The 26,642-nt window shown below is 55.1% G+C and overlaps 8 protein-coding genes across 8 annotated transcripts in view; 3 read left to right on the forward strand and 5 right to left on the reverse strand.

Moving 5' to 3' along the window:
* Window positions 1–1,604, reverse strand: part of CCM_06158 (uncharacterized protein) — a gene marked incomplete at both ends in the record, with an annotated part of 2,540 nt that extends 936 nt beyond the window's left edge. Inside the window, 2 exons of the mRNA XM_006671299.1 lie at window positions 415–1,070; window positions 1,145–1,604. Coding sequence (XP_006671362.1) covers window positions 415–1,070; window positions 1,145–1,604 — 1,116 coding nt within the window. The remainder of the gene's footprint in view (window positions 1–414; window positions 1,071–1,144) is intronic.
* A 1,495-nt stretch (window positions 1,605–3,099) lies between these two features.
* CCM_06159 (MFS transporter) lies at window positions 3,100–4,889 on the reverse strand (the record flags this gene model as incomplete). Its single annotated transcript, XM_006671300.1, has 2 exons — window positions 3,100–4,566; window positions 4,620–4,889. The coding sequence occupies 2 exons, from the start codon at window positions 4,887–4,889 to the stop codon at window positions 3,100–3,102; spliced, it is 1,737 nt and encodes a 578-aa protein (XP_006671363.1).
* Window positions 4,890–6,610: 1,721 nt separating this feature from the next.
* On the reverse strand, window positions 6,611–9,330 carry CCM_06160 (C6 transcription factor (War1), putative; the record flags this gene model as incomplete). Its single annotated transcript, XM_006671301.1, has 2 exons — window positions 6,611–6,689; window positions 6,737–9,330. The coding sequence occupies 2 exons, from the start codon at window positions 9,328–9,330 to the stop codon at window positions 6,611–6,613; spliced, it is 2,673 nt and encodes an 890-aa protein (XP_006671364.1).
* A 1,052-nt stretch (window positions 9,331–10,382) lies between these two features.
* Window positions 10,383–15,581, reverse strand: CCM_06161 (RhoGAP domain-containing protein; the record flags this gene model as incomplete). The annotated part of the gene is made up of 4 exons (XM_006671302.1): window positions 10,383–10,538; window positions 10,651–14,638; window positions 14,693–14,881; window positions 15,193–15,581. The coding sequence occupies 4 exons, from the start codon at window positions 15,579–15,581 to the stop codon at window positions 10,383–10,385; spliced, it is 4,722 nt and encodes a 1,573-aa protein (XP_006671365.1).
* A 1,342-nt stretch (window positions 15,582–16,923) lies between these two features.
* CCM_06162 (uncharacterized protein) lies at window positions 16,924–18,575 on the forward strand (the record flags this gene model as incomplete). The annotated part of the gene is made up of 5 exons (XM_006671303.1): window positions 16,924–16,932; window positions 17,417–17,553; window positions 17,602–17,807; window positions 17,888–18,028; window positions 18,484–18,575. The coding sequence occupies 5 exons, from the start codon at window positions 16,924–16,926 to the stop codon at window positions 18,573–18,575; spliced, it is 585 nt and encodes a 194-aa protein (XP_006671366.1).
* A 1,097-nt stretch (window positions 18,576–19,672) lies between these two features.
* On the forward strand, window positions 19,673–19,828 carry CCM_06163 (uncharacterized protein; the record flags this gene model as incomplete). Its single annotated transcript, XM_006671304.1, has 1 exon — window positions 19,673–19,828. One exon carries the CDS (start codon window positions 19,673–19,675, stop codon window positions 19,826–19,828), a length of 156 nt encoding a protein of 51 aa, XP_006671367.1.
* Window positions 19,829–21,541: 1,713 nt separating this feature from the next.
* Window positions 21,542–22,581, forward strand: CCM_06164 (uncharacterized protein; the record flags this gene model as incomplete). Its single annotated transcript, XM_006671305.1, has 3 exons — window positions 21,542–21,571; window positions 21,696–21,847; window positions 21,885–22,581. The coding sequence occupies 3 exons, from the start codon at window positions 21,542–21,544 to the stop codon at window positions 22,579–22,581; spliced, it is 879 nt and encodes a 292-aa protein (XP_006671368.1).
* Window positions 22,582–22,968: 387 nt separating this feature from the next.
* On the reverse strand, window positions 22,969–26,533 carry CCM_06165 (Mg2+ transporter protein, CorA-like protein; the record flags this gene model as incomplete). The annotated part of the gene is made up of 6 exons (XM_006671306.1): window positions 22,969–23,820; window positions 23,874–24,783; window positions 25,083–25,232; window positions 25,299–25,738; window positions 25,790–25,829; window positions 25,887–26,533. The coding sequence occupies 6 exons, from the start codon at window positions 26,531–26,533 to the stop codon at window positions 22,969–22,971; spliced, it is 3,039 nt and encodes a 1,012-aa protein (XP_006671369.1).
* Window positions 26,534–26,642: the final 109 nt, after the last annotated feature.

The following is a 26,642-nucleotide window of genomic DNA, read 5'->3' on the forward strand; positions in this document are numbered from 1 at the left end:
ATCCTGATCCTGATCCTGATCCTGATCCTGATCCTGATCCTGATCCTGATCCTGATCCTGATCCTGATCCTCATCCTCATCCTCATCCTGATCCTCATCCTCATCCTCATCCTCATCCTGATCCTCATCCTCATCCTCATCCTCATCCTCATCCTCATCCTCATCCTCGTCCTCGTCCTCGTCCTCAGCCTCATCCTCAGCCTCGGGCTCAGCCTCGGGCTCAGCCTCGGGCTCAGCCTCGGGCTCATCCAACCCCGAATCTTCATCCAAATATTCAGATAGACATTTAAGTAGATCTTTAGGACCATTCCCATCCAGATCTACAGGACCGCCCTTAGACATATATACAGGACCTTTCTCAGACAGATATATTGGACCCTTATAGAATATAGGGCAAAATGGAGAACCACGCACCTCTGTGAGTGCCCACCATTCGCTCGTAGCATCTCCATTTTCACCCCCATTCCCATCGCTCATGGCAGCATCCTCATTCGGCTTACTATCCACCTCCGATCTGATATCCTTATTTGGTACGATATCTTCAGTCAGTCCGATATCCTCATCCATTTTGACGTCTTCATCCACTTTGGCGTGTTCATCCACTTTGGCGTGTTCATCCACTTTGGCGTGTTCATCCACTTTGGCGTCTTCATCCATTTTGACGTCTTCATCCATTTTGGCGTCTTCATCCATTTTGACGTCTTCATCCATTTTGACGTTTTCATCCATTTTGACGTCTTCAATCACTTTGTCATCTTCGTCCGGTTTAACATTCTTCTTAAATTCACCACGCCAATTCCGACCTCCGTTTACCTCATAGTTGTCGGCGGCGATAAAAGCAGGCAGCATCCGGGGGTCCGAGCAGCGGTGGAAGAACCTAACGCCATGTGGGAAAAACGCAGGGACAGGGATATATGCCAGCTCCAGCAACTTCCTCGTCTCCTGCTCCAGCCAGTCCGTCGCTGGCATCGTTTTGCGGGCCATCCACTTCAAAGTAACCGGCAAAGCCTTGTACTTGCCAGGCTTCCTCAGTCTGGTGTTTTTCGAAAGGGAGACTTCTGTCAAACTGCCTGTTGCAATGCGTGTCAAAAGACGACCCAGAAAGGGGGTCTCGCTTGTTATGCCCTGTTGTTTCAAGACTGACCAGTGCTGGTGTCCAAGAGGAGGAAGCATCCGTCTGCGCTCTTGGCCTCGCCTATCCATACAACGTTGCCCGGCGCGTCCGCGACGTGTCGCTCCGGCATGCGGCACGCTATACCCTCGCTAAAGTAGACCGATTGTATGCGCGGCGTGAGAGAGGGCTGCTCCATGCCCGCGCCATGGACGAGACAGGGTAGCTGCTTGAGAAAGTTGATGGCGCCCTCGGTCTTGCCTCGCGCACGGAGCCTAGTGTCCCCGACATTTTCCCAGCCTGTTTCGGGAGGGAGTCTGAGAGCATCAGGCTCAATGTGCGGCATGCGGATGAGTACATTGAAGAACTCTTGCATTCGGCATTTGATATCCTGGAGCATTTTTCTGGCGGCTTCGGCGGCGGCGTCGACGCCGGCGGCGCTGGCGGCGTTGGGGGCCGGGCGCATTGGCAGTTCCATAGTTATGCCTGCCATATTTTCTGCGTTCCCAAGTATGTTCTCCAAGCTTCGTCGATTGTTAGAGCTAAACACGTCATGGCGCTTCTACAATGAAGAGAGGGCGTTGGTTTTTGTAATCTAGTAACCGCCTGACAAGCGCCGAGTGCAACACACATGGTGTTGCTCCAAGAGCGGGAAACACCAAACACCTCAGCGATGCCACTCGCGTCTGTCCTCGAGGTAAAACATCCGCTAGCCGTGGCATCCTGGTGTACCTCGAGCCAAAACAAACATCAGGGGTATGGGGCGAGGTACAGGGCGGGTACACAGCAAGTAGCTGTGGCCCGCGAAGAGCCAGCAAAGAACCACGTCCATGAGGAAACAGTTCTGCTATCCTGTGGGCTTCGCAGCAGCTCCAGATTGAGTGAGGTGGCCATGAGGATGCTCAGGGGAGCAAATTACCGACAGAGCCGATTGGTAGTACAAGGTCTTTGACGAGGGCCATTGTGTGCAAAAGAGGCGGGAAGAGGGGACGGAACAAGCCTGAGGCCTCTTTGTTCTCCCGTATTAATATCGAGTACAAGGAATCTGAGCGCCTCCCGCAGCCGTCCAAAATGGTTGACGCGCAAGCCCTCGAAAAAACGCACGTCTCAATGTACCTCTTCAGTTATGCCTCTACCGTGCAGTAGTTGCCTCTGAGCAGCGTGGCGAATGCCATTTTTACAAAAGGTCCATTGCAGCTGTGATTCCTGGAAACCACAGGCTGTGTCAAAAGGCAGAGGACAGGCCAATTTTCACGGCCAACGCGCCGCCGCAGCAAAAAGACTGGTCGGAGAAGTAGAGGGGCAGCCGCCGGCCGGCGTGACGAGGCACGCGAGCATCAGCGGGCAGCTCATGGAGGACAAAGACGTCGGAGAAAAAGTGTCTGGAGCAGTACTGGCGTGGGGGGGCGGGGATCCGGGGATTCCGAGGCATCCGAAGGCTGAGACGATATGGTTCACGGGAAGTGAGCTTGGCTTTGCCAAGTCTTCGGATAAGGCGGGAGGTGGGCAATATTTTACAGTTTGCGGGGGGGGGAGAGAGGGTCAAGCGGGAACGAAGGGTAAGGTAAGGCTGAGTAAGATCTGAAGTGGATGAAGATGCATCGTTGGCCAGATCAGGTGAGTCGACGATGATGATACGATGTGGAATATTGGTGGCGCTGAGCATTGATGCCAAAGCATTACACAGGTTGACGGGTCAAATCCACTGAAGTTGGGCCGATGCTCATCTCACATGCACTCATGTTGGACAGACGCTCTTTTCGCATGTCATCTATTAACCGCTTGCCAGCCGTCTATGAACCATGAATCAAAATGTAGAGGAGAAGAAAAAAACCCCAGTGTAGTGGTGAGTTATCTAAAAAGTCACGCCCATATACCGAAATAATGCGCCGTCCTACCATGTATGTACCTGTACATGTAAACAAGAAATTAGAAAAACGAATATGGTATCAATTTTTTTCCCGTGCGTATATGCCGGCTGCGGCTTTTCACGCGGCAGCCATCTCAATCTTCTTGCCCTTGACCGAGTTCCAGGGCGTAAATACGGCGCCAACAATGGACAGCGTGGCGAGTGCGACGGCGACGTAAAAGCAGTTGGTAATGGCCGTGTTGTAGGCGGCCAGGACGACGGTGAGGGCCTCGCCCTGGAAATGCGTGCGGACGCCAGTGGCGCCGACGTAGTTGACGGCCTCGAGGGTCAGGCCGGGGATGCCGGCGGCCTCGATGATTTCCTTGAGCTTATTCTGGAAGACGTTTTGGGCGACGCAGATGAAGAGGGCGCCACCGAGGGTCTGGGAGAAGATGATGATGGCGGTGCCGACGGCGATCTCGGCGGCCTCGAGCGAGGCCTGCATGGCCACCATGGGCTGCTGCATGCCGAGGCCGACGCCGAAGCCAAAGATGCACTGGTAACCGATCCACGCGTTGCGGCCCGAGTCAATCTGCAGCGTCGAGAGCAGCCCGGCGCCGACGGCCATGAGCACAGCCGACGCGATCATAAAGGGCGTGTAGTAGCCGAGCGCGCTGACGAAGCCGCCGGAAATCATGGACAGGATGACGAGCCCTAGAATCAGCGGCAGACTCTTGATGCCCGAGTTGACGGCGGAGCTGCCCTGGATAGACTGGAACCAGATGGGCAGGTAGTACACCATGATGAAGAAGGCGGCGCCGAGGCAAATGACAAAGGTCGAGCATGCCCAGACGGTGCGGTTCATGAAGATGCGCGGGGGCACGGTCGCCTGGTCGCCCTTCCAGATCTGGATGGCGACGAAAGCGGCGATGAGGACGGCAAAGACGACAAACAGGCCGATGATGCGGCCGTTGGCCCAAGGGTACTTGGAGCCGCCCCACTGCAGGGCAAGAAGCAGGGCGACGATGCCCGGGATGAAGCAGAAGGTGCCCTCGAGGTCAAAGGAGATGAGCTGCTGCTTCCAGGTGGTGTTTTTCAGCTGCGTCTTGGCGTCGGGCAGGTGCAGGAAGAGAATGATGAAGAAGACGGTGACGGCGCCAAAGGGGAGGTTGATGTAGAAGCACCAGCGCCAGGTGACCTTGTCGGTGAAGGCGCCGCCCATGAGCGGGCCGGCGACGGAGGCTAGGCCGTAGACGGCGCCGATGAGGCCCATGTAGACGGGCCGCTGGCGCAGCGGCACGGAGCGGCTGACGATGAGCAGCGCGCCGGAGAAGATGCCTGCGGAGCCGAGGCCGGCGATGGCGCGGCCGATGATGAGGCCGACGGAGGTCGGGGTCGCGCCGCACACGAGGGAACCGACTTCAAAGAGCAGGATGGCGCCGAGGTACACCCATTTGACCGAGTAAAAAGTGTAGAGCTTGCCGAAGATGAGCTGCACAGCGCAGGTGGTGAGCAGGTAGGCGGCGCCGTACCAGCCAATGTCCTGGACGGAGCCCTTGAACTCGTCGGTGATGCGGGGGATGGCGGTGGCGATGATGGTGTTGTCCTGTTCGTGTTGGTTTAGTATCAATTGGAAGAAGAGACGCGACGAAAACGTACCAGTGCGACGCAAAAGACGGACAGGCAGAGGGCAATGGTGATGAGACCCAGTTTCCAGGCGACCGGGTACTCGACACCGTCGTCCTCGTCGGGGGTCGCTGTCGGCGCGGCATCCTTTTCGCCGGTCGTCTGCTCGGTGACGGCCTCATCGGCGGCGGGCTTCTTCTCGGAGACGTCGTAGAGTGAGGCCGGCGCAGGGGTGGTGTCGACGGTGGCCTTGTGGCGCGAGCCAATTGAGCCGACCTCTGTGGCGCTGTCTTCGGCGGCCATTGTCGGTCGTAGGAGATGCTCTTTTTTTTTTTTGGTTATTCCCAGTGTCTGTCAGCTTTCAGCTGACGCCCGGTTGTCTTGGAGTCAGAGACAAGGGTGACGTGTGTGGGAAAGAAGAAACGGAGGGTAAATGAAATAAAAGAGATAGTATGAACAGAACAGTAAGAGAAAGGAACAAGGAACAAGGGAAAAAAAAGGATACTTGTGCCAAGTATTATGCTACTGAGACAAGGGCAAACAGAAAAAGAAGAGCAGAAAAAGAAGAGCAGGAAAAAAAAAACATGCGCAATCGTACTCGCATAGCTGAGCAGCCCCGAACAATGTCGTCGGGTCCGTCAGCAGTCCGAACTCCGCCAAGGTTGCTGCTTGTCTCCGAAACGAGAGCCTCACTCCGCTGTTGTTCGACTTCCCGCCGCTAGTTAGCCCCGGAGGTGCCCTGTTCCAGAAGAGCGAGCAAGCCAACCAGCCAACCAGCCAACCCATGATCAGAGCGGCCGCGCCAGCTGAAGGCCAACAAAGCAAGAAGGGAGGGCCCGCTCTGTCTAGATGCAGTCGGGTCCGAACATGGCTGATGCCCCTTGTGGTGGGTTCTCCGTTATTGTGACTGGTTCGGCGGACATGACCCACGTACGGGAAACGAGGGCTGATGATGGTCTGGGGATGTTTTCGGGATGGACGTTGCTTCGTTGACGTTGCTCACTGGCGGGAGTGGACGTGGAACAAAGACGGCGAAGACGAGTCGACTTGTGCGGGGGTGCCACGAACGAGTATTCAGCAGACGAGACAGCAAACTTGAACTTGACTCACTCGGATCCTCCTTCACCCGCTTCGCAATGCGCGATGCTGGATGCTGGCATGATGACTGGGCGGAGACTTTTCTTGTCAGCCCAATAACCCTAATAACTTAGTAGTTAGGAGCAAGGTTTTCTTTTTAGCCCACATAATAACGACCAGTACAAATTAGTGACTCTTCGGCTTGGGGCGGAGTTGTGTCGTACGTCTGACCAATCATGCGCCGTTTGATCGGAAGAAGGGGGGGGCTAAGCTTTTTTAATTCTTTTTTATTCCAGGGACTAGCTGAATGAAATCTTACCTTGATCCGCCAGCGTTTTTGGCGTGCACGCGCACCCTGCTCGTCAGAGCGTTGATGGTGTAATTAACTTGGTGCTTTTTCTGGTAGTGCAACGGAATAACTAATAAGTAATATGTCAGTTGACTCGCACGCCCGCATGGCCCCCGATTCCATCCGCCCTTCCAAAATCAAAGAATAATAACTAAATTACTAAAAGATGTTCCGCCAATCAATTATTAACCTAGCTGCTTTTACCATTCCAGTTGCCTCTTTATACAACGAGGCACGTGGCGCATTATCTACATTCACACATTCTGTATCCGTAGTTAATTCGTAAAACCCTTCCCCCGGCGCTTGATCACCGTTGCATCCAAAGTCCGTGCAGGTTACCTATATACCTTGTCGCGCCCTGCATTTTCTCTTTGTTGCATTGTTTGGTGAAAACCGGATGCAACATGGCAAAAATTGCCTGCCGCTGTCACAAACAACCCTGGATCCGGACAGCGGTGCTTCCGATTGGCCAGGCCCGTCTCACATCTACGAATTACTACTTACATGCGAGGGCGTTGCAAATTACTTTGTAGAAGAAACTGCAATGACAAAAACCGTTGACATTCATTACGCTTCATTGTATTTGCAGAGTGGTATCTCAATATCTCAGTCGACCATCAACTCCCTCGTCACATAACATCATATCGTACATGTCCATTCCCCCCCCCTTCCTATTCCTAAGAAAGACCAGTCTCCTCTCCCACTCATCCGCTAAAACGTAAACATGTTCGGATCCGGGATCCCCTGAAACATGTCCGTCCAAAACTCATCATTCGTCGCCGCGCTCGCCCCGTCAAACCCGCCGCCCTGCATCCCAGCACCCATCCCCATGACCGTCGGAAACTCGGCCCCCGTCCCCGTCACGCCGTCAAAACCACCGCCACCGTTGCATAGCAAGGCCTCGGCGATCCACGGCGGGTACATGTGGCCCCCGGCGTCAAACGGCGCGCCGCCGCCGGCAGGCGTCGTCGTCGTCGGGGGCAGCGCATCGGGGAAGAAGCCAGCAGCGCGGTGGTAGTAGCCAAACGGCGACGAGGTGCCTCCCGTGTTGTTGTTGGGTTGGTCCGCGCTTCCGGTGGCGACTTCGGAGAGCATCTGCAGGGGCGTATTGGCCGTCTGCGGCTGAAACTGCTGCGGCTGCTGCTGCGTCTGCGCAGCAGCGGCCGCACCACCACCACCACCCCCCGCCGCCGCCTCCGTCGTCGTCGTCCTGCCCTGCTTCACGAACCAGCTGCGCAGCATCGCCAGCACCACCAAAAACTTGCTCGCGGGCCTGCAGCGATCTCCCGCCGCCGTCTCGCGAAACTTGTCGAGCAGCGCGTCGAGGTGCACCTGGACGCCCATGCTCTCGCGCGTAAACACGGCCCCAAAGTCCGCGCCCGCCGCCGTCGCCGCGTCGGCCGAAAAGTACATCTTCATCAGCACGACGACGGCGTACGCCACACGCACAAAGTTGAACACGGGCAGGCACCGGATGCTGTCCACGTCGAGGGCCAGAAACGTGGCCAGGATGCCGTCAATGGCCGCGAGGCACGACGTCAGCGCGTTGACGTGCTGCGCCGACAGCGGCCGCCGCTGCTGCTGCTGCGCATCGTCGTCGTCGTGGCGCGCCAGCAGCCCGTCCTGCAGCGCCTCGGCGTGGAAGCCCGCGCCGGTCCCGACCTCAGTGAAGTGGTCGCCGTGCAGCACCGTCTCGTGCATGTACAGGTTGAGCAGGTCAAAGCCGATTTTGAGCGTGGCCTGCATGCGCTCCGGCGGCACGCCGGCGCGGTACCGCTCCAGCTCCCGCTCCAGGGCGCGCAGCGCGTACTGCGTGCGCGCGTCGGTAATGTCCACGACGGCGTCCGGGTCGTCCATGGACAGCTGGGCGCCAATCTGCTCACCGAGTTGGTGCGTCCACACCAGGTGGCAAAAGTACTTGTCCGTCGGCGCCGCGTCCGGCGACGTCTCCAGCAGCGCCATCGACTCGGCCATAAACGCCGTCCAGCGGATCAGGTTCGGCCGGTGCAGCGACATGGCCGTGTTGCTCGCCAGGTAGTAGCACGTCAGCCACGTGCGCCGCGCCTCCAGGCTCGTCGGGTCCGGCGGCGGCGTCTTGTGCCGCGACGGGTCGCCGCGCCAGCCCATGCCCACCGGCGTCGTCGTCGTCTGGTTGCGCCTCGCCCGGCCGTTCGTCTTGCGCCCGAGGCCAATGTCAATCGCCATGACGGCCGCTGTGTGGATGAGCTGGTAAAACTTGAGCTCCTCAAAGTACTCGGGCGGCCAGTACCAAATCACGGCCACGTTGAGTGCCTGTACCAGCTCCAGGCTCTTCTCGCCCGTCACGATGATCTTGTCGGCAAAGATGCGCATCAGCTCCTTTTGCAGCACCCGCTGCAGCGCGTGGTCCTCGCCAGCCGCCGCCGCCAGCACCGCCAGGAACAGCACCGGCCGCGTCGCGCGCAGCGTCGCAACCGTCGTGCTCGGCGGGAACACGATGCCGGGCAGGTGCCGCACCATGTGCGCCTTGTAGCGGGAAAAGAGCCGCGCCGCGAGTTCGAGCGGCACAAGCCCGCGGTCCACCACGTCGCCGTCGGTGGCGCGCGACGTGTAAGCCGGCCAGCCGACCGCCGCCGCCGCCGCCGATGGCCGTCTATCGTCGTCTTCTGCTGGTGCCGTCGCTGTTGCTACTGCCGGCCGCGCGTGCCGGCGTGGGGTAGGAGCGCCCTGGTTGCTGCTCCCGCCATCTCCCGCGTCGCCGTCCTCCCCGGCTTTGCGCTTCCGCCCTGCCATGCTAACCAGCTGCTGGAAATGACTATCCTGGTCCGCCGGCCGCCCACTCTCCCACGGCGCCACGTCGTTCTCCCAATTCCGATGTTCTTGGCCCCTCCCATGCCTCTCCTGCTGCTGCTGGTGCTGCTGGTGCTGCCCAACACCGCCTGCCCTGGCCTGCAAACTGGCCGTCAGAGCATCAATCTTCCTCTCCAGCTCCGACACGCGACTGTCCGTCTTCTTCTGCCGCTTCCGCGTCGGCGCCGTCACCACGCAGCGCCGACCGGCCTTTTTGCAGCGCTTGCACGGCTGCCCCTCAACGGGGTTGGGCTCGCACCGCACCTTGAGCCCGCGGCAGGCCTCGCACGCGCGGAGCTTCTTTGGATCCACCGTCCCGTCCGCCGCTGCAGCAGAAGTCTGCATGGCGGGGGAGCCAGACGATGGGCCGGCAAGGCTGGCAACGGTGGTGCCGGGCGTGCCGTCGTGCGAGGCTGCTGATGGGGAGGGCGTGTGCGAGTCCCCGCCGCTCGACGCATAGCCCGCCCCGGAACCGCTGCTCTCCTCCATTCTAATAAGAAAACCCCCCTTGTCGTCGTCAATCAGATGAGACGCACCCCGGGTCTCGGCGCCACATGAAACGCCCGCCCGCCGATTTCGAGGTGTCAAGATCGGTCCACCCCTCGTGTGTTGACGCCGCCAGATGAAGTGGGCGGCTAAAAGCTGCCACCAAAAAAAAGGTAAGTCGATAAATTGGTGGATTGGCCCCCCCTGTAAACGCTTTAATACAGATCTGGATTGACGGTGGCACCTTTTTTTGTTGGAGCACGGAGGTTGGAAGCGCCGAAATACCGACTTGCTTTTTTTTTTGGCTCCGGCTGTTCCGACTTTATTTGAAGGCTGATTAGTCAGCATCCAATTTTGTAGAGAACGTTCCGGGAACTTGGCACAAATGGTGTGTGGGATATAAAAAGAACATGACAGCTCGGAAAAGGCATCGATTTGCGCTCGGGGGAATCGTAGGGGGAAGCTCGAAGCTGGACGCGTTTCGCGCCCGAAGGATTATCTCGGTCCCGTTGGACACGAGCACAGGGAACGCGACGCAGCGCGAACTATGCAAATTATAACCAGAACGCTAGAAATAAAACGTAATAGCCGGATGACTTTCCTCCTTTGTAAGCTTTGTGCGTTTGCGGGGGGCTCTCCATCAACATGTGATGGGTACATACGTCAGTACATGAGCATGTTAGCTTCACATACTTGTATAGTTGTCACTTCTTCAAAATTATCGTTATTATTCTGCGAATAGCTGTGACCCAAAATCTTAAGACCACATAACAACTCAGGTCCATTAAAGAGTTGAAAATCCAAAGACAATCGCCATAGGATGCAATCGTACCATGCCAAAGAATAGCTGAAACACGTCGTCCAGGCAAAGAGTAATGGGCAAAACATATTTGCAATAGGAGAAAACAGTCCAGGTCAAGAGAGATGCGAAAAAAGCATATTTGCAGTAGGAGAAAACAGTGAGAGTCGCCCAATAAACACCCAAAAAAACCTGCCAAGAAGAGAAGACTCGACCAGTCGAGCATCATTAGACAGTGCAAAACGCCGCGCTCATCCTAGACCCAGAAGAAATTCAATGTAGCCTCCCAGTTTGTGCGCATAAATAGCATTTCTTTCCTTTCGCGAAATCCAAATCCAGTACAAAGTCGCAGAACAGAGTGGTATCGCGGTCCGTCCCAGGTCGGGTATGAGGGTGGCCATGTGACGAAAAACTGCAAATGTAATCAAATAAATCATTCTGGTATCATGTAAAACGCCAATTTCCGCTAGAATAAGAGGGAAACCCTAGTACAGAGAGCGGCCGTTGCCTGTGCCACTGCTCACGTAGATGGAACTCTCGCGTCGTTTGTTTCCTCGCTCGCCCGAGGTCAGACTCATACTGCTACCAGGTCCGTTGGGAAGCTGATATGCGGCTCTCTCGTAGGCAGGGGTAGGTCGAGGGCCTGTAGCAACACCTGCTTGCTCCAAGCCACGGTTGGGCTCGTATCCAGGTCTCAATGGCGCCACGTTGGCAACGACCCCTGTATTTTGCTGAACAAGGTGAGACGGCTCATAGGCCGGACGTCCGGACGCTGTAGATGGCGTTGGTGATTGTCGGGCTGAAGCTCGGCTCTGTGCAAGTGGCGGCGTGGGGGTCGATCTCGACGGCCCGCGTACAGCTTCCACTCGTGCTGGCCTATGGGGTGAGGAGGCGCTTCCCGAAGATGTCGAGGGTCGAGGGGCTACTTCTTGCCGCGATGGACCGTCGGAACGCGATGAACCTTCCGTATAGCTACGTTTGATAGGCCCCGCTGCCGTCGGAAGCTCATACTCTTCAGGATCGATGCCAAAGATCCCCTCAAAATTATGCAAAAACGTTGCGAAAACTGGCGCAGGAATATTGAGCGTAGGCGAAAAGACAATGCCAATATTGCGTGCGTTCATCTTATTCACGTCACAGTTGTTGATTATTCGAATGAGGAACGAGATGAGGTATTTGAGGAGAGTCAGGTTCGCTTCCGGTAGTCGCTGAATGAGGTGGGCCATCATAGCAATTTTCTCATCCCGGTTGGACATCTCCGTCGTGTTGAAAAAGTCGACGTTGAGATCGCGTGTGAGGATACTCGAAGGCAGCTCACGCAAGTACAGCTTCAGCAGCGACGCCACAGCATGAATATCGTAGTAAGTCTCGTCGGTAATGAGGTTAATGTCCGACTCGTTGTTGAATCGTTCACGGAGCTGCTTGATCACGGTATTTGACCCACTGAGGCGGAAGATTCCCTCTTCGTTGAGACCATTCCTGGCCTCCAGATATTGGATGCAACGATAGATGACTGACGGCAACGGCAGATCAACATCTTTCGGAGGGTGATATTGGACCGCTTCAGCCAGCGACGATCCAAAGACCTGTCCACCGTGGAATGCCAGGCCGTGTGGCATAGTCCCACTATCACTGCCAAACAATGAGTCCTGGCCATCTGACGATGATCTCGTCTTCGGTCCAAATCCGAAAAAGCTGCGCTTTCTCTGCTTCTTATCCTCAACCGAGGGTTGGGGAGGTCCAAGCTTGTTGCCCCACGTGGAGACATCCGAGATCAACTGCAAGTCCTTGGGAGCAGAGATGAGCTTGGGGGTAGAGATGGTGGGGGGTGCATCAGCTCCGAAGCTTTGCATACTAGGCTGCTCAGAAAGAACAGGAGCAGGCTTGGGGCGACCAATATTCCCATGCTGCGGCGCATCCCCTGCATTGGTTGAATCATATCGAACACCGATGAGCGAGCCAGAATCGCTGGCTGCATGGGAAATAGCTCGTGCCTGCTGAGACTTCCTCATCTTTGCAGCCCCAGTCAGTTCTTGATGCTGTCGTTCAGAAGCGTCCGACTTGGGCGGGCGGCCGTCAGTGTCGTCGGTCTCCCGGAAATCAATCCACTGGAGCAGGGCATCGACCCAATCATCCCGCTCCTTGTCATCTTCTGCGCAAAGCACATGCTTGACATGGCTCGATGAGTCCTTCCTTTTCGGTTCGAGAATCAAAAAGGCATGTCTATACTGATTATCGAATTCTTCTCCGGTGCTGCTCGGAGCAGGCGACTGGTTGTCGCTACTATGCGACTGTTTTCCAATCTGCGCGCCTTGCAGTTTGATCGTTCCAAGATGGGGACCGCCAGGAGTCTCGTAGTACTTCAGATTCGGACCATTGACAACAAAAAATCTGACCTTCCAGCCTCCAAAGTTCTTGCCCTTCTTCGTGAGGTAACCGGTTCGCACGGCTCGTCCATCAGGCCCAATGTGATGCGCGCTGTGATCCGGCGTCAACTTGGCAACAGCGCCAATTTCGTCCGCATTAGGGGGGAGAGTGTTGGTGGAGAGATATCTACACAGCTCGAGAGCCGTAGCCTCATCGAGCTGCGTGTTGAGCAGTTCGTCCATGTAAGTCTCCAAAACCTGCCGGCGGGCATCCAGCTTGGCGGGCGAATGTCCACTAAACAGCGACCTCTCGGGCGTCTTTGCTGTAAAGAGCTGACACTGCTTCATGCGTTGATCCAGCTTGGACAGAGAGGTTGTGTCCTTTTCCACTCGCCACAGCTCACCGCGATCGGCTCTAGAGATGACGGCGAGCGTGAAGACGGGATCTTCTTCCAACTGGGAGAGAGAGAGCAAGCTGGCACGGGATGGCTTCATGCGGGACGATGCAACCTTGACATCGATGGACGGGAGCGCGTTTGGCGGTAACAGTAAGTCGGGATATTCGTCCGCGGCTAGTCCCTTGAAAACTTGGTTATTTTCAGTTGGGCTTGACTCCTCGTCTCTGGGTGATGGCTCGTCGAGATCGACTGTGCGAATGCTGGGGACGATAGGCCTAGCATGTCCAACGGAAGAAGCGCTGGATGAAGCAGCTAGGGGAGTGTTTGGAGGCAGCGGGATAGGCTGGCGCGGCGGTCTTGGTGACAGCGGCATTTTGGTTCGTGGTGACAGCGGCGGAGATTGACCAGGAGTCTTGGTAGGTCGAGGACTCAGTGGGAGACCAGGGCTCATCATAGGCGGGACCAGTACATGACGGTCGCCGTTCAAGACAGCTGCGAGGGAAGCTGTGGCAGCTTCAGGTCCATTTCCTTTTACGGTGGCCTCCACTGAACTGGGTTCATCAACGGCGACAACGGGTGATGAGCGCTGAGATTCTAGTGTGCTTTGATTCCCAAGGTGGTTGGCAATCAAGTCACCACCATCCCCTCTCGTGCGACTTCGACCACGTTCAGCAGAGCCAGCTTGTTCCACGCCCAAGATGCCATCGTAGTCCGATTCAGAGTCGGAAACCTCACCAACAGGAAGCGGTGATGACCGACGGCCCTTGGGCAGCTGGAGAGGTGCAGGCGGGCCCTTGCGAGGTGTGGCCGTGGGCTTAGCAGCCGCCTCAGCTTTGCGGGGTGGGGACTCTGAGCCAGGCGGGAGCTGCGGAGGCGGTACCTTGGGCGGTTCACTCGCAAAGGTTCGCGATGGCGGGAGAGATACGCTAAATGGAATCTCACGCAGCTGTTCTTCGCCGCGCTGCTTACGAGCGTGCTCTTCGGCTCTGTCCTCAGCTTCGTGGTCGTAGTTATTGAGGGCGTGCTCCTGAGGCTTTGGCATGGAACGAGAAGGATCAAGCACATCGGCTACGCCGGTAGCAATTACTTGTTGCGGGCGGTCGGCTGGTGGGGTAATAGGATAGGGTGCCATGGTGAGGTCAACCGGTGAATCTTTTTGGCTATCGGATTCGAGCACAGGCGAGTCAGGATTCATGCCATGATGCCTGTTCACATCGACCCGAGGAGCAGGGCGAGATTCCCTAGTACCACCTGCAGCCGGGCGGCCTGCAGCGGCGCGGAGAAGGGAGGAGTTGTTGACGAGTTCTTTGAGCTTCTTTCTATAGCGCTCCTTATCTTTGAGGGCAGCCTCAAGATCATTGTTGAGGCCGAGGATCATGGCCCGCTGCTTATCGACCAGTCTCCATAGCTGGCTGTTTTGTTGTGACTGGGACTGCTTCTCCTTTAACAAGTACTTAATGACAGCTTCTGGGCTACCAGCAGTGGTGATGAGATGAGCAATGTCGGGAGCCTGTGAGGATGAGCTAGAGGGCGAGTTTCCGCTCGGCTCGTGGGCGGCCATGGCCGAGATGGCTGTGTCCAGGGACGAATTCCGAGGCAGGGGCTTCGGCTTCGTGCTGCCGGTCGGGGCGGCTACAACGGGGCCCTTCATGGCCAGATTGGACGGTCCCGGGGCCGCGGTAGATTTCTTGGAAGTCAGTGGCTCGGAGAAGCTGCGGTTGTCGTTTGACACATTGGGAAACCTCGGGCTGCGGCACGAGATGGTCAGTAGCGCGGGCAGCGAGTGTGCTCTGTCTACACACCTTTCAATTTCTTGCTCCGGGCTAGAGGGGTTCGACGAATCTGAATAAAAGGTGGTCCTTGCAGCAAGCCGGTTATGGGGAGCAGACCTTGGAGGGGTGTCGTCGAATGGCGCTCCTATATTGCTCGAGGTTCGGGTATCGTATTGCTGGCTCGTGGACAGTGGACTGGGTGCAGTAGGCCGCGGGGATCTGGATGCGCAGTGACGAGGTCAGCAGGTGGAAAACTCGGGCTAACAGCAGACGCTGTGCTGAATTTGTATAGCACGACGAGGGCCAGCGAGAGAAGGCATGCGAGAAACTAGGGTCGAAGCTAGCGTCGGGGAGATTCGAAGGCGACAAAAACCAACGACGAGAGGGCAGGGAAAATACAAAGAAATAGATGTCAGAGAAGACAAAGAAAGGTGGGTAATAAGAGTGCAGCGAGACTGGAGTCTGCGGCTACTAATAGGAACAAGATGTCGGACGGATAGGAGCCGAGCGGCGCGTGGGCATGTACTGACCTGGGACCGGGACCAAGAGCTGATGGTATGGGAAGCAAAGGCTTCAGAGATGGTGGCGAGTGACGTGCTGCCGCGTGGAGGTCTTGAAGGTTATGGAAGGAGTGGGCGTCTTGCGAGAGGGTGTGATGGGTGGGATGCGGACGCGAATCGTGCGACTGGGCCGTGGCGACGTCGTGCAGGACGACGTCGGGGCGACGCGAGGTGGGAGGAGGCGGCGGGCGTCGTCGAGGGCTTCTGGGCGGCGAGGATGCGTATTGGGAATAGAAATGTGCAGGCAGATTGGGGTCGGCATCGGCATCTAGAGGAGGAAGAGATGTGGTGGTGGTGGTGACGGGCGCAGGAGAAGCGTCGGCAGGAGGCCGACGACGGCTAGACGCAGGCTGCGACATGATGGTGACTGCCCGACTGACGAGCGTAGTGGTATCTGTCAGGGCCAGTCCAATTGGAGGGGGGGTCTAGTGTGAGAGAAGGCAAAGGTTGGGCAGGGCCACTCTCGCAAAGAGAGGGTTTCGAGATGGCTGTCCCCTCACCCTGATCAACGGCGCATGAACGGAGGCGAGTGGAAGGGTGCAGCCAGGTCGGCGGAGGCGGCAGGGGACCGATGATGGGATGGGGGTGGTTGCGGGTTGCGGTGGAAGCTAGTAGGGGTGATGCCTACAGACATGAGTGTCGCTAAGTTACTAGTTCGCCGTTTTGTAGAGAGGTCAGAGGATGATGACGAGAAAGGTATATCTCCTTTGCTACCCAGTGGAGGCGATGGGCTGGGCTGTGTTTGAGGGCAGCGTGCATGCAATGCGGAGAGAGGCGGCACACAAGCACGGCCCGAGGCGGCAAAGGGAGCGTTCGGAGGTGTCGGCCAGTAGAGGAGGAAAGAGGGAGAGAGAAGAGACCGAAAGACGGCAGGACAGCGAAGAGAAGCAGCCGTGATACTGATAGTATCGCGGTGTTTGGTGGTGTGGAGGAGCAGCCGCAGCAAAAAAGAGGCCCAAGGGGAGATGGAAGCCGGACGGGGGGGGTCGGAGGAGGGGCAGGGGGGGTGCAAAAAGAAAGGTGGGCAGCTGGCAGGCAAGGTTACTACTAAGAGGAGGGGGGTGCAAAGGAAACACCTAGATTTTGGCAGTCCAACAAAAGTGTTTGTACTGGATAATACGGAGTAAGGAATAGATGGATGGATATATGCCAGTCCATGTCGTTAGAGAAGGAAACAAACGTCATTATTTGCAAATATTTTCTGTTGTAATTCCGGAGTACTTGGACAGCAAACTAGTTACAGGAGGATGCCACTGCTGGTACTCTGTACAAACCCCTTTCTCAGCTTAATTAATTGTTGAACTTGTTGGAACGCCTGGCTGAACCAATGTACCAGTACCAGTTGTTAGGCACTAAGTGCACTAAGTTACAACGGCTGCAACCCGGTGGCGGCGAGCACAAGGCAGAAAGCTGGGGCCTTGTCATTCTACTGATAGGTACCACGAGCGTTTACTGGTACAGTCACCACAGCGGCTTTGCATTTTCAAAGCACAGATAAAAAGTAAAGGCAAGTTCCTTGTCAATCCAGGTACCGTCAGGTATTTACGCGAGAAAAATCGCTCCCCGCTCAAGGCAAAATGGCGGCAACTGCCCTCCCTACTCATACTTGTACTGTACAACACTTGCTCCAAGTGGCGTGTGTGCTAGCGGCTGCGGCGGGCCTGTCGGGGTTTTCCAGCGGCCTTGTGGGGGGCGCGCTCCATGTACTTGGTACGACCACATCAAGGGGCACGTTTCTCGAGAGCGAGTATCTAATTTCTCTAATTGTACAGAGTACCTATTATTACTGGTAGTCTTTTCTAGTAGGTAGGTCGTTTTTCGTACGGATGCAGCAGGAAAAGCACGCAGTCCAGGTAACTACAAGGCTGACATTCTCTCAACCTCGGTGCCCGTGATGCACTTGCAGCAACATCCCTGGACCGGCCCTCAATTTTTCCCTACCCTTAGGCGTTCCTCTCATTTTACACGTCCAATATCCATCTATCTGCTACTCGGCCTGCAGAGTTTACACCTCAACAAGCATACACATCACAATTTTCATCTATTTGCCTTGTCCATAAGTTAATCAAGTACTTGCATCATCACAACATGCAAGGCTCCCCAGATCCCGTATCCCCGGCCCTGCCAACTCCTTGTCTTTGGACACAATGTCTCTGCATCCCTTTTGACTACATACTCAAACCATGGAAAATAGTCGGCTGAGAAAACAAAAGTCGCCCTCTCCTCAACCTCCCGAGTCCCGCCGTGGAGCCCAATGCAACGCTCACAGACGCTGCTCATTTCACCTCATATCCCCAACATGCACAGAAAGACTGATACAGGCACTGCAACGTAAATCGCCCATTTTTTTGCATCTTCCCATGCACCTCTAGCCCACAGCGGTCTACCCAATCCACCACAGCCCCGGCTGTTTCCGTCGTGGTACCTGGTCCTTGACAAGTCCACATTCCTATTGGTGACAACTCTCACACGCGCTGTCTCTCCCGCCAAGCGCAAAGAAGAAAAGCTTCTTGTCCTACTCGGTATTATTATCTTGTTCAATCTCTTTGTTCAATCGGCAATGTTCCTTGTTGTACGGAGCACCAGTATGGCCAAACCTGTCCAGTCTGCACAACCAACCTCCTCACCTGTAATATCCGTACACGCCGGCACTCCCCCAGATCAGCCACACTCTATTCATCCATTCTTCCAATTACTGATGATAATCCTGATATTATTATTAACTTGCTCTGCGTCGCTAGCGTGGCTCCTCACACCGCCCGCCTTGCGTTCCAGGATCAGCAAGCCCGGTTTCACGGGGCTCTGGGCGTGTAAATAATCTCATCCCACGCCGCACCAAAGAACCTTCCCCCGCCAAAAAACGGCACACGCGCTCGCCGCCTTCTCCATACTTTTAAATTAGCAACTGCTCAACCGAAGGGGGGCGTGCGTCGTGCCGAGTCACCCTCACCCCAACTTCCTAGTCCCAAGATCAGGAACCGGACAGTGCCAAGCCTCTCCAATCGCATCGCTCGCTCAGACGCTCTTTTGTTCAACCCTTTTGTCACCAGCAACTCCGGAATACCGAGTATCCGTATCCGTACACATCACTCCTGATATACCCAGGTGGTCAAAAGTCGAGCAAGGAACCATCAATCCGCCAATTCGCCTCACTCTGACCTACTCATGACATTACACCCCTCTCTAAATTATCGTTCATACTCGCCTCACATCTCCCATCTTCACGTCTTCTTACCCCAAAATAGCTCGCGCCCCATCCAGCCAGTGTATGCATCGCCCGTCAATGCACTACCGCACACCTCAGACGCTTCTCATACGCCATTGTCGACCCTACATTCAACTTCACCCGATGACGGCATGCCCTTTGTATAAACATTTTCCCACTAACCTGTTTCCACTTCATCGCTATGCACGACATTTTTCCTGTGCATAGTCGACATCAGGCCACGTCTTGTCCCCCGCATGACCAGACAATGCGTTTCACCCAGTCAATGGCATTCCCTGCGTCTGATCATAGTTAAGCCAATTTGTCAGTCGTCTTCAACGTATATAGATAGCCAGTGTGACATATGCCTCGTGGTGGGAGCCTTCTTTCGTGGCGCGCGAGGGGTCACCAAAAAAAAAAAGCCACAACTGCTTGTTATTTTTGGTCCCTGCTGCAACAGTTTGAACAGCATTCAACTTGTCCATGTGTATATTCGTCATGGTAGTTCTTTAGCATAACGTGCAAGCATGCTCATCCCAGTCGCCTTGAAGTGTGACTCGCAACAATCCATGAGCCGTCTCCTTTACCCGGACTGTCCGAGCCATATCTGCTGTTTGTTATTCAAATGTTTATTTTCGAGGTACCAAACACAGTTCCTTGGACTACTATCAGTACTTACCGTTGACCCCTGATGCCCGTTCCACCTGGTGGATATTACATTGATTCAGAGTCAGACCTGCCTCGTTAGCCCAGCATTCCCTCCCAGAGGGCGTTATTTTGCGCGTCTGCACTCAGGCGCATAATCTTCTTCCCCTTATATCAACCCGGAATGCCCTCCCATTTTCGTCCCAAAGCTGTCAATGTCAAAGGCGCGCGCTCAGGGCGCCACGGGGGGCCAGGAACTAGTTAGGCCGGTGAGACAAGTCGCAGGTCGCGGGACGAGCCATGTCCAAATACCCGAGAGCGCCTAATGACAAAGGGCGACAAGAATGTGTGGACTCGACTTTGACGGCAGTTAGATCACAAAGCATAAAGCGCCAACTAGTCAATAGTGTACAAAAGTGATGGCAGGCGCTTGCACAACACGCCAAGCATTACGGCGCCACATGGAACCTTCGAAGCATCATAATGCGAAAATAGCAAAAAGGACATTCCAAAAGCGGCTCCATCACTGTGGTTTTTTTTATCTATTATATCTCCCTCTCATTATGAAAATTCGCTTCTCACAAACTATCCATTATTACCATGAACAAGGCTTGGCGTCTCGGCGCGCCGCCTGCCGTCCCAGGTCCAATGCTGTTTCATGAACCAACGCCTCGGTATCCCAAGTTTCATCCACGTCAAGCGTGTGCTATCGAGCCCGATCCGCTTTGCTATTTCTGCGCCAGCTCATCTTTGTAGGGGTTTACGAATAGATGCCGCACAGAAAATCTCAGCTCTGCCATGAGTCTTGCCATGATTCGTTTTAGATCAGCTCGCGTGCCCAAGTGCCCAGACCGTTTCGTGAAACAAAAAGTGGTGGACTGAAAAGGAAGCCGCATTCTTCAGTACGGTCCAACTCTAAACCCTGAATTTCCAAAATATTGTTGAGTAAAGACTGGCTAGCGACTTGATGAAGACAGTCTTCGCATACAAACGAGGTTTCCTACATCACGTTGTTGTAGTAAGTAATAAAGCCGAGTACAGTCGGGACGAGTCGCATCCGTCAATGTCACCGGTCATTATAGCATCCCCTGCCATTTTATTGGCTATTTCCGGTTATAGAGCCCTAGTTAAATAGTCAACTGACTATTTTCGCCGGGCGCCACTGCAGTTTGTCGGAGACGATACCTTCGTTTCAGAGCTGCCCCGTTCTCCATGGACATCCGCCGCCCCTGGGAGCTGATGATGTATGCCCTCCTTAACTTTGCTTTGGCCGTCCAGTGGGTTTTTCGTTGTTTTGTTGTTTTTTTGGCTACGCAGCCTATATTTTCCTGTATGTATCTGCTGACCTATACTCTGGCGGAAGATTTCCGTGCCTGATTTAGCCGCAGGGCTCGTGAGTCGTCCGAAGACAGGTCATCGAGTTTCAACATGTTTCATCTGTGTCACTCCCCTGCCCTGGACAAGCATGCGCTGTTTTTTTTTTGTCGTCACCCTGATAAATTATGATAAAATTCTCACTGGCCCTTAACTTCCTTGTATTTCATTCTATCCTTCTTCTTGTATTCGTTGTCACTTGGTTTCTGCAAAGCATGTGGATGAAGAATGGGCAAGTAGGCACTTTGACTAGATAGTGATGAAATAAAAGATAAAGTCAATAGAGTAGAGAAGAACAATGCCATGAATAGTTACAATGGCTGGAATACCTCTGCAGGTATTCCAGTGCAGCAAAGTATCTGTCACCCAAGCGCCGGGTGCGGCGGACTCCGAGATGGCCCCACTAAATACAGATGCCCGGAGGCGGAGCACCGGAGAGCCCGGCCCACGGTTGGGCAAGGCAATCGAAGGAAGTTGCCGCGCACGGACACGATACGGGCCTCGCCAGCGGGAGTAACAAAAAATTTGGCAAATCGTCGGGCTTGCATGGGCTGTCAGAATCTCGTGGTGGCTTGGAGATAACGACGGCGCGCCCGCCCAATCTTTCTTCCCCGAGTTCAGCAGACATCTGGTCCTCATGGCAGTAAGCCCCGCGTGTAGCCGTTGCTGGCCTAACTTGGTTTTTGTCTCACACACCCACGTGGACAAGCCCCGACGACGGACACAGAAGATGATACCTTTCAAGACGATTAGCAAGAGTGCCGAACCCAGTTGGCGATGAGGGCCGATCAAGCGCACGGAGATGGAGATTATTATTTCTCCCCCAGTCAGTGCTTTATGCGCGTCATGGTTGCCTTGCGCCTCGGTGCCTAACCTACCTGCACGTTCCGGGATGGAGGCAGTGACTGTTTGTTTTCCCACATTTGGGCATCGAGTTTGGGCCCTCGGCATGTGTTCCCGCCCGCAAGACTTGGGGGCCAAGCCAACGTCATTGTCATGAGGGTAGTTGGGTAGGTAGCAAGGTACCAGCTGAAGACCTCACAGACAGAGTCACAGCCCCCCTCGAAAGAAGATGCCCGCAAAAAAACTTGGCAGATGGCAGCGCCTCGATACACGTACCGCGTGGTCAATATTCCAAGCTGCCTTGCTTTTTGCGCAACCCCAAATAACCCGATTCCACCCAGCGCGTGCATGTCCCGCCTTCTTTTCTTCTTCGAGTCTGTGAGCTTAAATCTGGCCGACTCTCCAGATCTTCCTCTCCGTCTTCTTCAACCTTCCTACCCGTCTCCAGTTCTCATCCCATCGCGGGCCGCTGCCGCCTGACTCACCCCTTCTCAGCTGGTCGCTGTGCCTCGTGACATCATCGTCCCCAACGGTCCGTGGCCTCACAGTACACTATGGGTAAGTGAATCTTTTCGTAACGGCCCACCGCATCAAGATACACATCCTCCAACACGTTACCAGCAGGTCACCACCACCACAAGAAGAAGAAGCTCTACCTCGAGCGTCCTCTGCCCGACGAGATCCGCAAGCGCACCCGCGTCACCCGCATCGCGCCGCCCTCACCACCTCCTCCTCCGCCGCCCTGCCCCGCGCCCGTCGTCATCTGCCCCGTCCCGCAACCAGAGCCATGCCTCCCACCAGCACCGCCGCCGCCACCGCCGTGCCTGCCAGAGCCGGAGCCCATCAGTGTCATCGCCGTCGACGTCGAAGAGGACCCCCCGGCGCGCCACCACCACCACCGCCCGCGCCGAATCCGCGAGCGCATCATTGAGCGCGACCGCTACATCCCCGTGCCCGTCCGCGTCCCCGTGCCATATCCCGTCCGCGAGCCCGTGCCGTATCCCGTCTACGAGCCGGCCCCGCCGGTCCACGTGCACGTTTCTACTACGGAGGCTGCCAAAACCCCCTCGCCGCCCCCGCCCCCGCAGTTTCGCTACATTGATGCCCCGCGGCGCCGCTCGCCCTCGCCTCCCAGCACCTCGTGCGAGTCTGACGACTTGGAGCGCATCCGCATTAACATTGAGGATCGCCATCGCCATCAGCACCGCCTCAGGGAACAGCCAGAGAGCTACTATGACGAGGTGCAGTATGACACGCGCCGCCGCAGCGAGCGCCCGACGTACCGGTACTAAGATCGTCTCGTGTACGAGTTCTAATGATGAATGAGAGTGTAATTGCCCACAAGGGTCAGCTTCATATGTGTTTTGGCGAAGGCGCGATCGATCATGTTTGTTTGCATTTTGTCTTTATATTATGTGAAGGAGGAAAGTAACCCGTACAGTTTACGCTCACACATATTTGTTTCTATTTTATCTACATACTATATGAAAAAAGAAGGCAACGAATTACCTACACAATTCGTTCACACAAATTTATTTGTATTTTGTCTATATACTATGTGAAGAAAGAACGAAAACGTACTACCCACACAATTCGCTTCCACATGTTCGTTTGTATTTTGTCTACATACTATGTGTATGTGAAGAAAGAACGAAAACCAATCACCACACAATTTACGCTCACACTCGCCGTTGTCGCAATTCCCGTCGCCTACTGTTGTATCCCAACGGGCTCTCCGTCAAGGTCCGTCTCGCGCTGTACCGCCGCGGCTTGTCGTCCTCCACATCCGAGTAGTACCGAAACTCGGCCTGCTCGGCCGTCACACCTCCGTATCCCGTGCTACCCGCGGCGGCGGCACTCGGCTGCTGCCCGGTGAGCCACCGCATCACGCTGCCCAGCTCATTCATCCACCAGAGCCCAACCACAATCACCAGGATGGTGACGGGCAGCGCCACGACCCAAAACAGCCACTGGCTAAAGTCCATGTCGCGAACGTCGGACGTGTTCATGCCAAAGATGCTCGCCACCGCGCTCAGCGGCAGGAAAATAATCGTCACAATGGTGAAGGCGTACACGGCATTCTCCTGTCGATCCTTGGTCCAGTTCATTTTAAAGGCAATGGTCCGTTCCAGGTCATCGACGTACTCCACGTATCGTCGAAACTCAAAGTCGCGCTGGTCGAGCTGTTTCGAGTTTTCCGTCAGAAGGAGGCCTCGAAAGCCATTCTTGTCCGTAGGAGAAACTTTCAACGTGTAATCAAAGCTGGCAGGGTCCTCTTCTCTTCGGACGTCCGTGTAGTATTCGCGTGTGCCTCTAGGATGGTTGCCGTACCGTCCCCGATGCATATACACATCCTCGTCCCCACCTCGAAAGAAATCTGTCATTGCATTTGGATACATGGTTTGCCTCATAGTGGCGATAATCTGTCGCTGACGAGTGACCGTTCTTCGAACGGCTGAGAGCTCTCGTCTAACAAGATCAATTCGATGCTGGTATGATCTATCCGAAGGCTTTGTAGTAATATCATTGTCCTGCGACATATTAGCCACTGGTGTGCTTCGACATTGAACATGTTGTATCCTACCAAAGATGCCAGGTACTGTGAGTACGTCTCATTGATGTCATCCGGTTGTGATGCGCGGTCCTGCATCAGCTTGAGCACAGCCAGAGAAGCAATCTCAAAAGGCTGCAAAACGACGCTGTCAAGCAAATCATGTGCGGGAAGACCCTGGATCATCCTATCCATGCCGTCGCTCAAGAGCCTTCTCTGGGCAATGGAAAGGTGGGACTCCCACGAGCTGTCTCCAGCGCGACACAGAACCAGGCCGCTGATGACGTGCAGCCAGGCTGTGACAAACTGACGCGGCGCCTCTAATTTAAGGCGATACTCATTCGGCACATGCGACATGATGGCTTGGAAAGCTCTCAGCTTGGGATACATTACACGCAGCGATCTCAGGACAGCTTCCTGGTTCATCCGTAAATCACGCACTCTGCGTCGAGAGATCGCCACTTCAGGCGTCTTACCTCGTACGCTTCTAGTACCGCAGGCCAAGTCCAGTACAGCGCCCCAGAACTTGCCTGTCGTGGGCCCATCGCAGGTCAGCGGGAGGAATACCTGGAACAGAGACTCTGCAATGCTGAACAACTCGATGCCGTCCTCATACTCCCGCTTCCGGATATCATTCTTCTCGCCCTCTACTTCAGCACCTTCCAACTTCAGCTTCTCCAACGCGGCGCCATGCGAGATGTCTGTACAGTCGGTATAAGCGGCTTGAGTGGCGTAGGCTGGCTGTTCCATCAAGAATTTGTCGGCAGCATCGAGCTGCAGCTTCAGCTCAGAAGCAACCGGTGGCTTGTCTCCCTTTTCGCTGCTCTGTATAATGAGGGCCAAGGTGTGCAGCGGCGTGTCGCTTGTATTGGTGCTTGCCTTCGCCGCGGCCGCCTGCTCCTCGGGCGTCGGAAGAGCCCGAGAGGCAGCAGATACATTGCGACTGTATTCTGTTAGACTAGTTGAAGAAGCGAAATAAGCTCGCGCAAGAAGATGGGTTCGAGCAGTATAAGTTTGATAGGAGACGGGCAATTTGCACTCACTCAATATTCAACGTCAATACCACATTCCTGTTTCGCTTGACACTCAGGAATTTGAGAAGCTTGGGCCAATCTCGGGCGGTCAAGATAGTTTCTTCTTTTTTAAACTCCAGCACCATTGGCCAAAAGGCGGAAAATTGGGTAATGAAATCCTAATCTAGTTAGAGAGGGCATGGGAAGTGACGGCGTCCTACTTACAAACCACGTAGGGCACTGTTCCGGGCTGAAGTTCCAGGTCAAGGAGTTTCCGTACTTGACGAGAATTCGCCCTGGAGCTGCGGCGCCTGATAGGCCACGAGATGGCTCAGAAGTAAGTTTGATAACATCACCCTCGAGTTTCGATCGCGGCATGCTACCACATGTTACAAGCAGACCTAGCCATGATGATTAGCAACACTGAAGCATGGAGGAGACAAACCAGCGCTCACCATCTCCAACCACCAAGCACCACAACTGCTCGATGTGAAAGCATTCTCCCTTGTTTGCAATTCCCAGTTCGCAGACTGCTTGTCCCATGTCCCTCTGCTGTGTGGTTCTAGAGTACTGGGATTGTAGCAAGGTCTGAGAAGGAAATGAAGCCAGACTCGAGCCTGCCAAGAGTCCAGAATACTGCTTCAGTATAAAGAACGGCATGCAAAACCATCGGACCATGGTAGATATGGGCTCTTCTCGATCCAGTTCGGTTTTCTTTTTGGCCTGCTCTAGTGGGGTCTGCAAAAACTGTGGCTCGAGGTATCCTACATTGACACCTTTCGGATTGGACCGTGTTTTGATACAGAGTCGGGTCACATCAGCACGAAGTCGATTCATGGCTCGCCTCTCAGTGTCTGACACATGGACTCGGCGGGTGGTTTCATTCTGAGAGGTGTCAGCGGATTATTGTGCAATGTAGCTGATATTTTCGCTCACCCAAAATTCGTCAAAGCTCATCACTTCCTGCTGAATATGCCTGTAGGCACGTCAGTTACGTCAGTCGCATCACCAAGACGAGTTTCAGCCAACATACAGCCACTTGAAGAGTTCACCACTTCCATTGTGGATCTCGATGAGCTGCGCTGTGTGATTCCCTCCCGTCTCTGCATCGCCTGTGTAGCGGGAGTAAAAAATTTGCTTGACTTTTGCGTCGTCTGTCAATTGGTTCGCGCCCACCGGCGCGGTGTCTGGGTCTGCGGACGAGGTATCAAAACTCAATGAGTCGCTATTCTTCAACGCCTCAGACTTATCGCAGTCAAAGCTAAAGTCTTCGTAGTTTTCCCAGTCTATAACATCATACGCGACGGGGTAGATGACCCGCGCCGATGGTGATCTGCTATACGAGCGAGTTCTTTCTCTGACACGGATCGGAGGACTGGGAGACCGGCGGGCGCGGGTATGGGCACGAATATCGACTTCGCTTCCGTCCGACTCTGGAGGTCCAAACGCGTATCGCGTTTCCTCTTCTTGACGCTCCCTTTCTTTTTCTGGGCGGATTCGGTCCTCTCTGCTTGCACGCTCCATGAATATTGGGCGGGGTGGCTGGATGCCAGGCGGCGAGGGGCTCGCCCGGTACCTAGAGGCATATAGAGGGACTTGTCCGGTGAAAACAGCAGTGCGCGACTCTGGGTTCCCTATGATTGGAATAGCCTGGGCCAGGCGTTCCTCTTGCATGGGCATATAGCGATGATGGGCAACGGCAGGGCGATGCTGGCGTGGACGTGAGCTCCGACGCTGGGGACGAGGATAGACATTGTATCTAGACGGCAGCGGTACATTTTGCCTACTT

The sequence above is a fragment of the Cordyceps militaris genome (genome assembly GCF_000225605.1).
Source record: "Cordyceps militaris CM01 unplaced genomic scaffold CCM_S00004, whole genome shotgun sequence".
NCBI classification, from domain to species: Eukaryota; Fungi; Ascomycota; class Sordariomycetes; order Hypocreales; family Cordycipitaceae; genus Cordyceps; species Cordyceps militaris.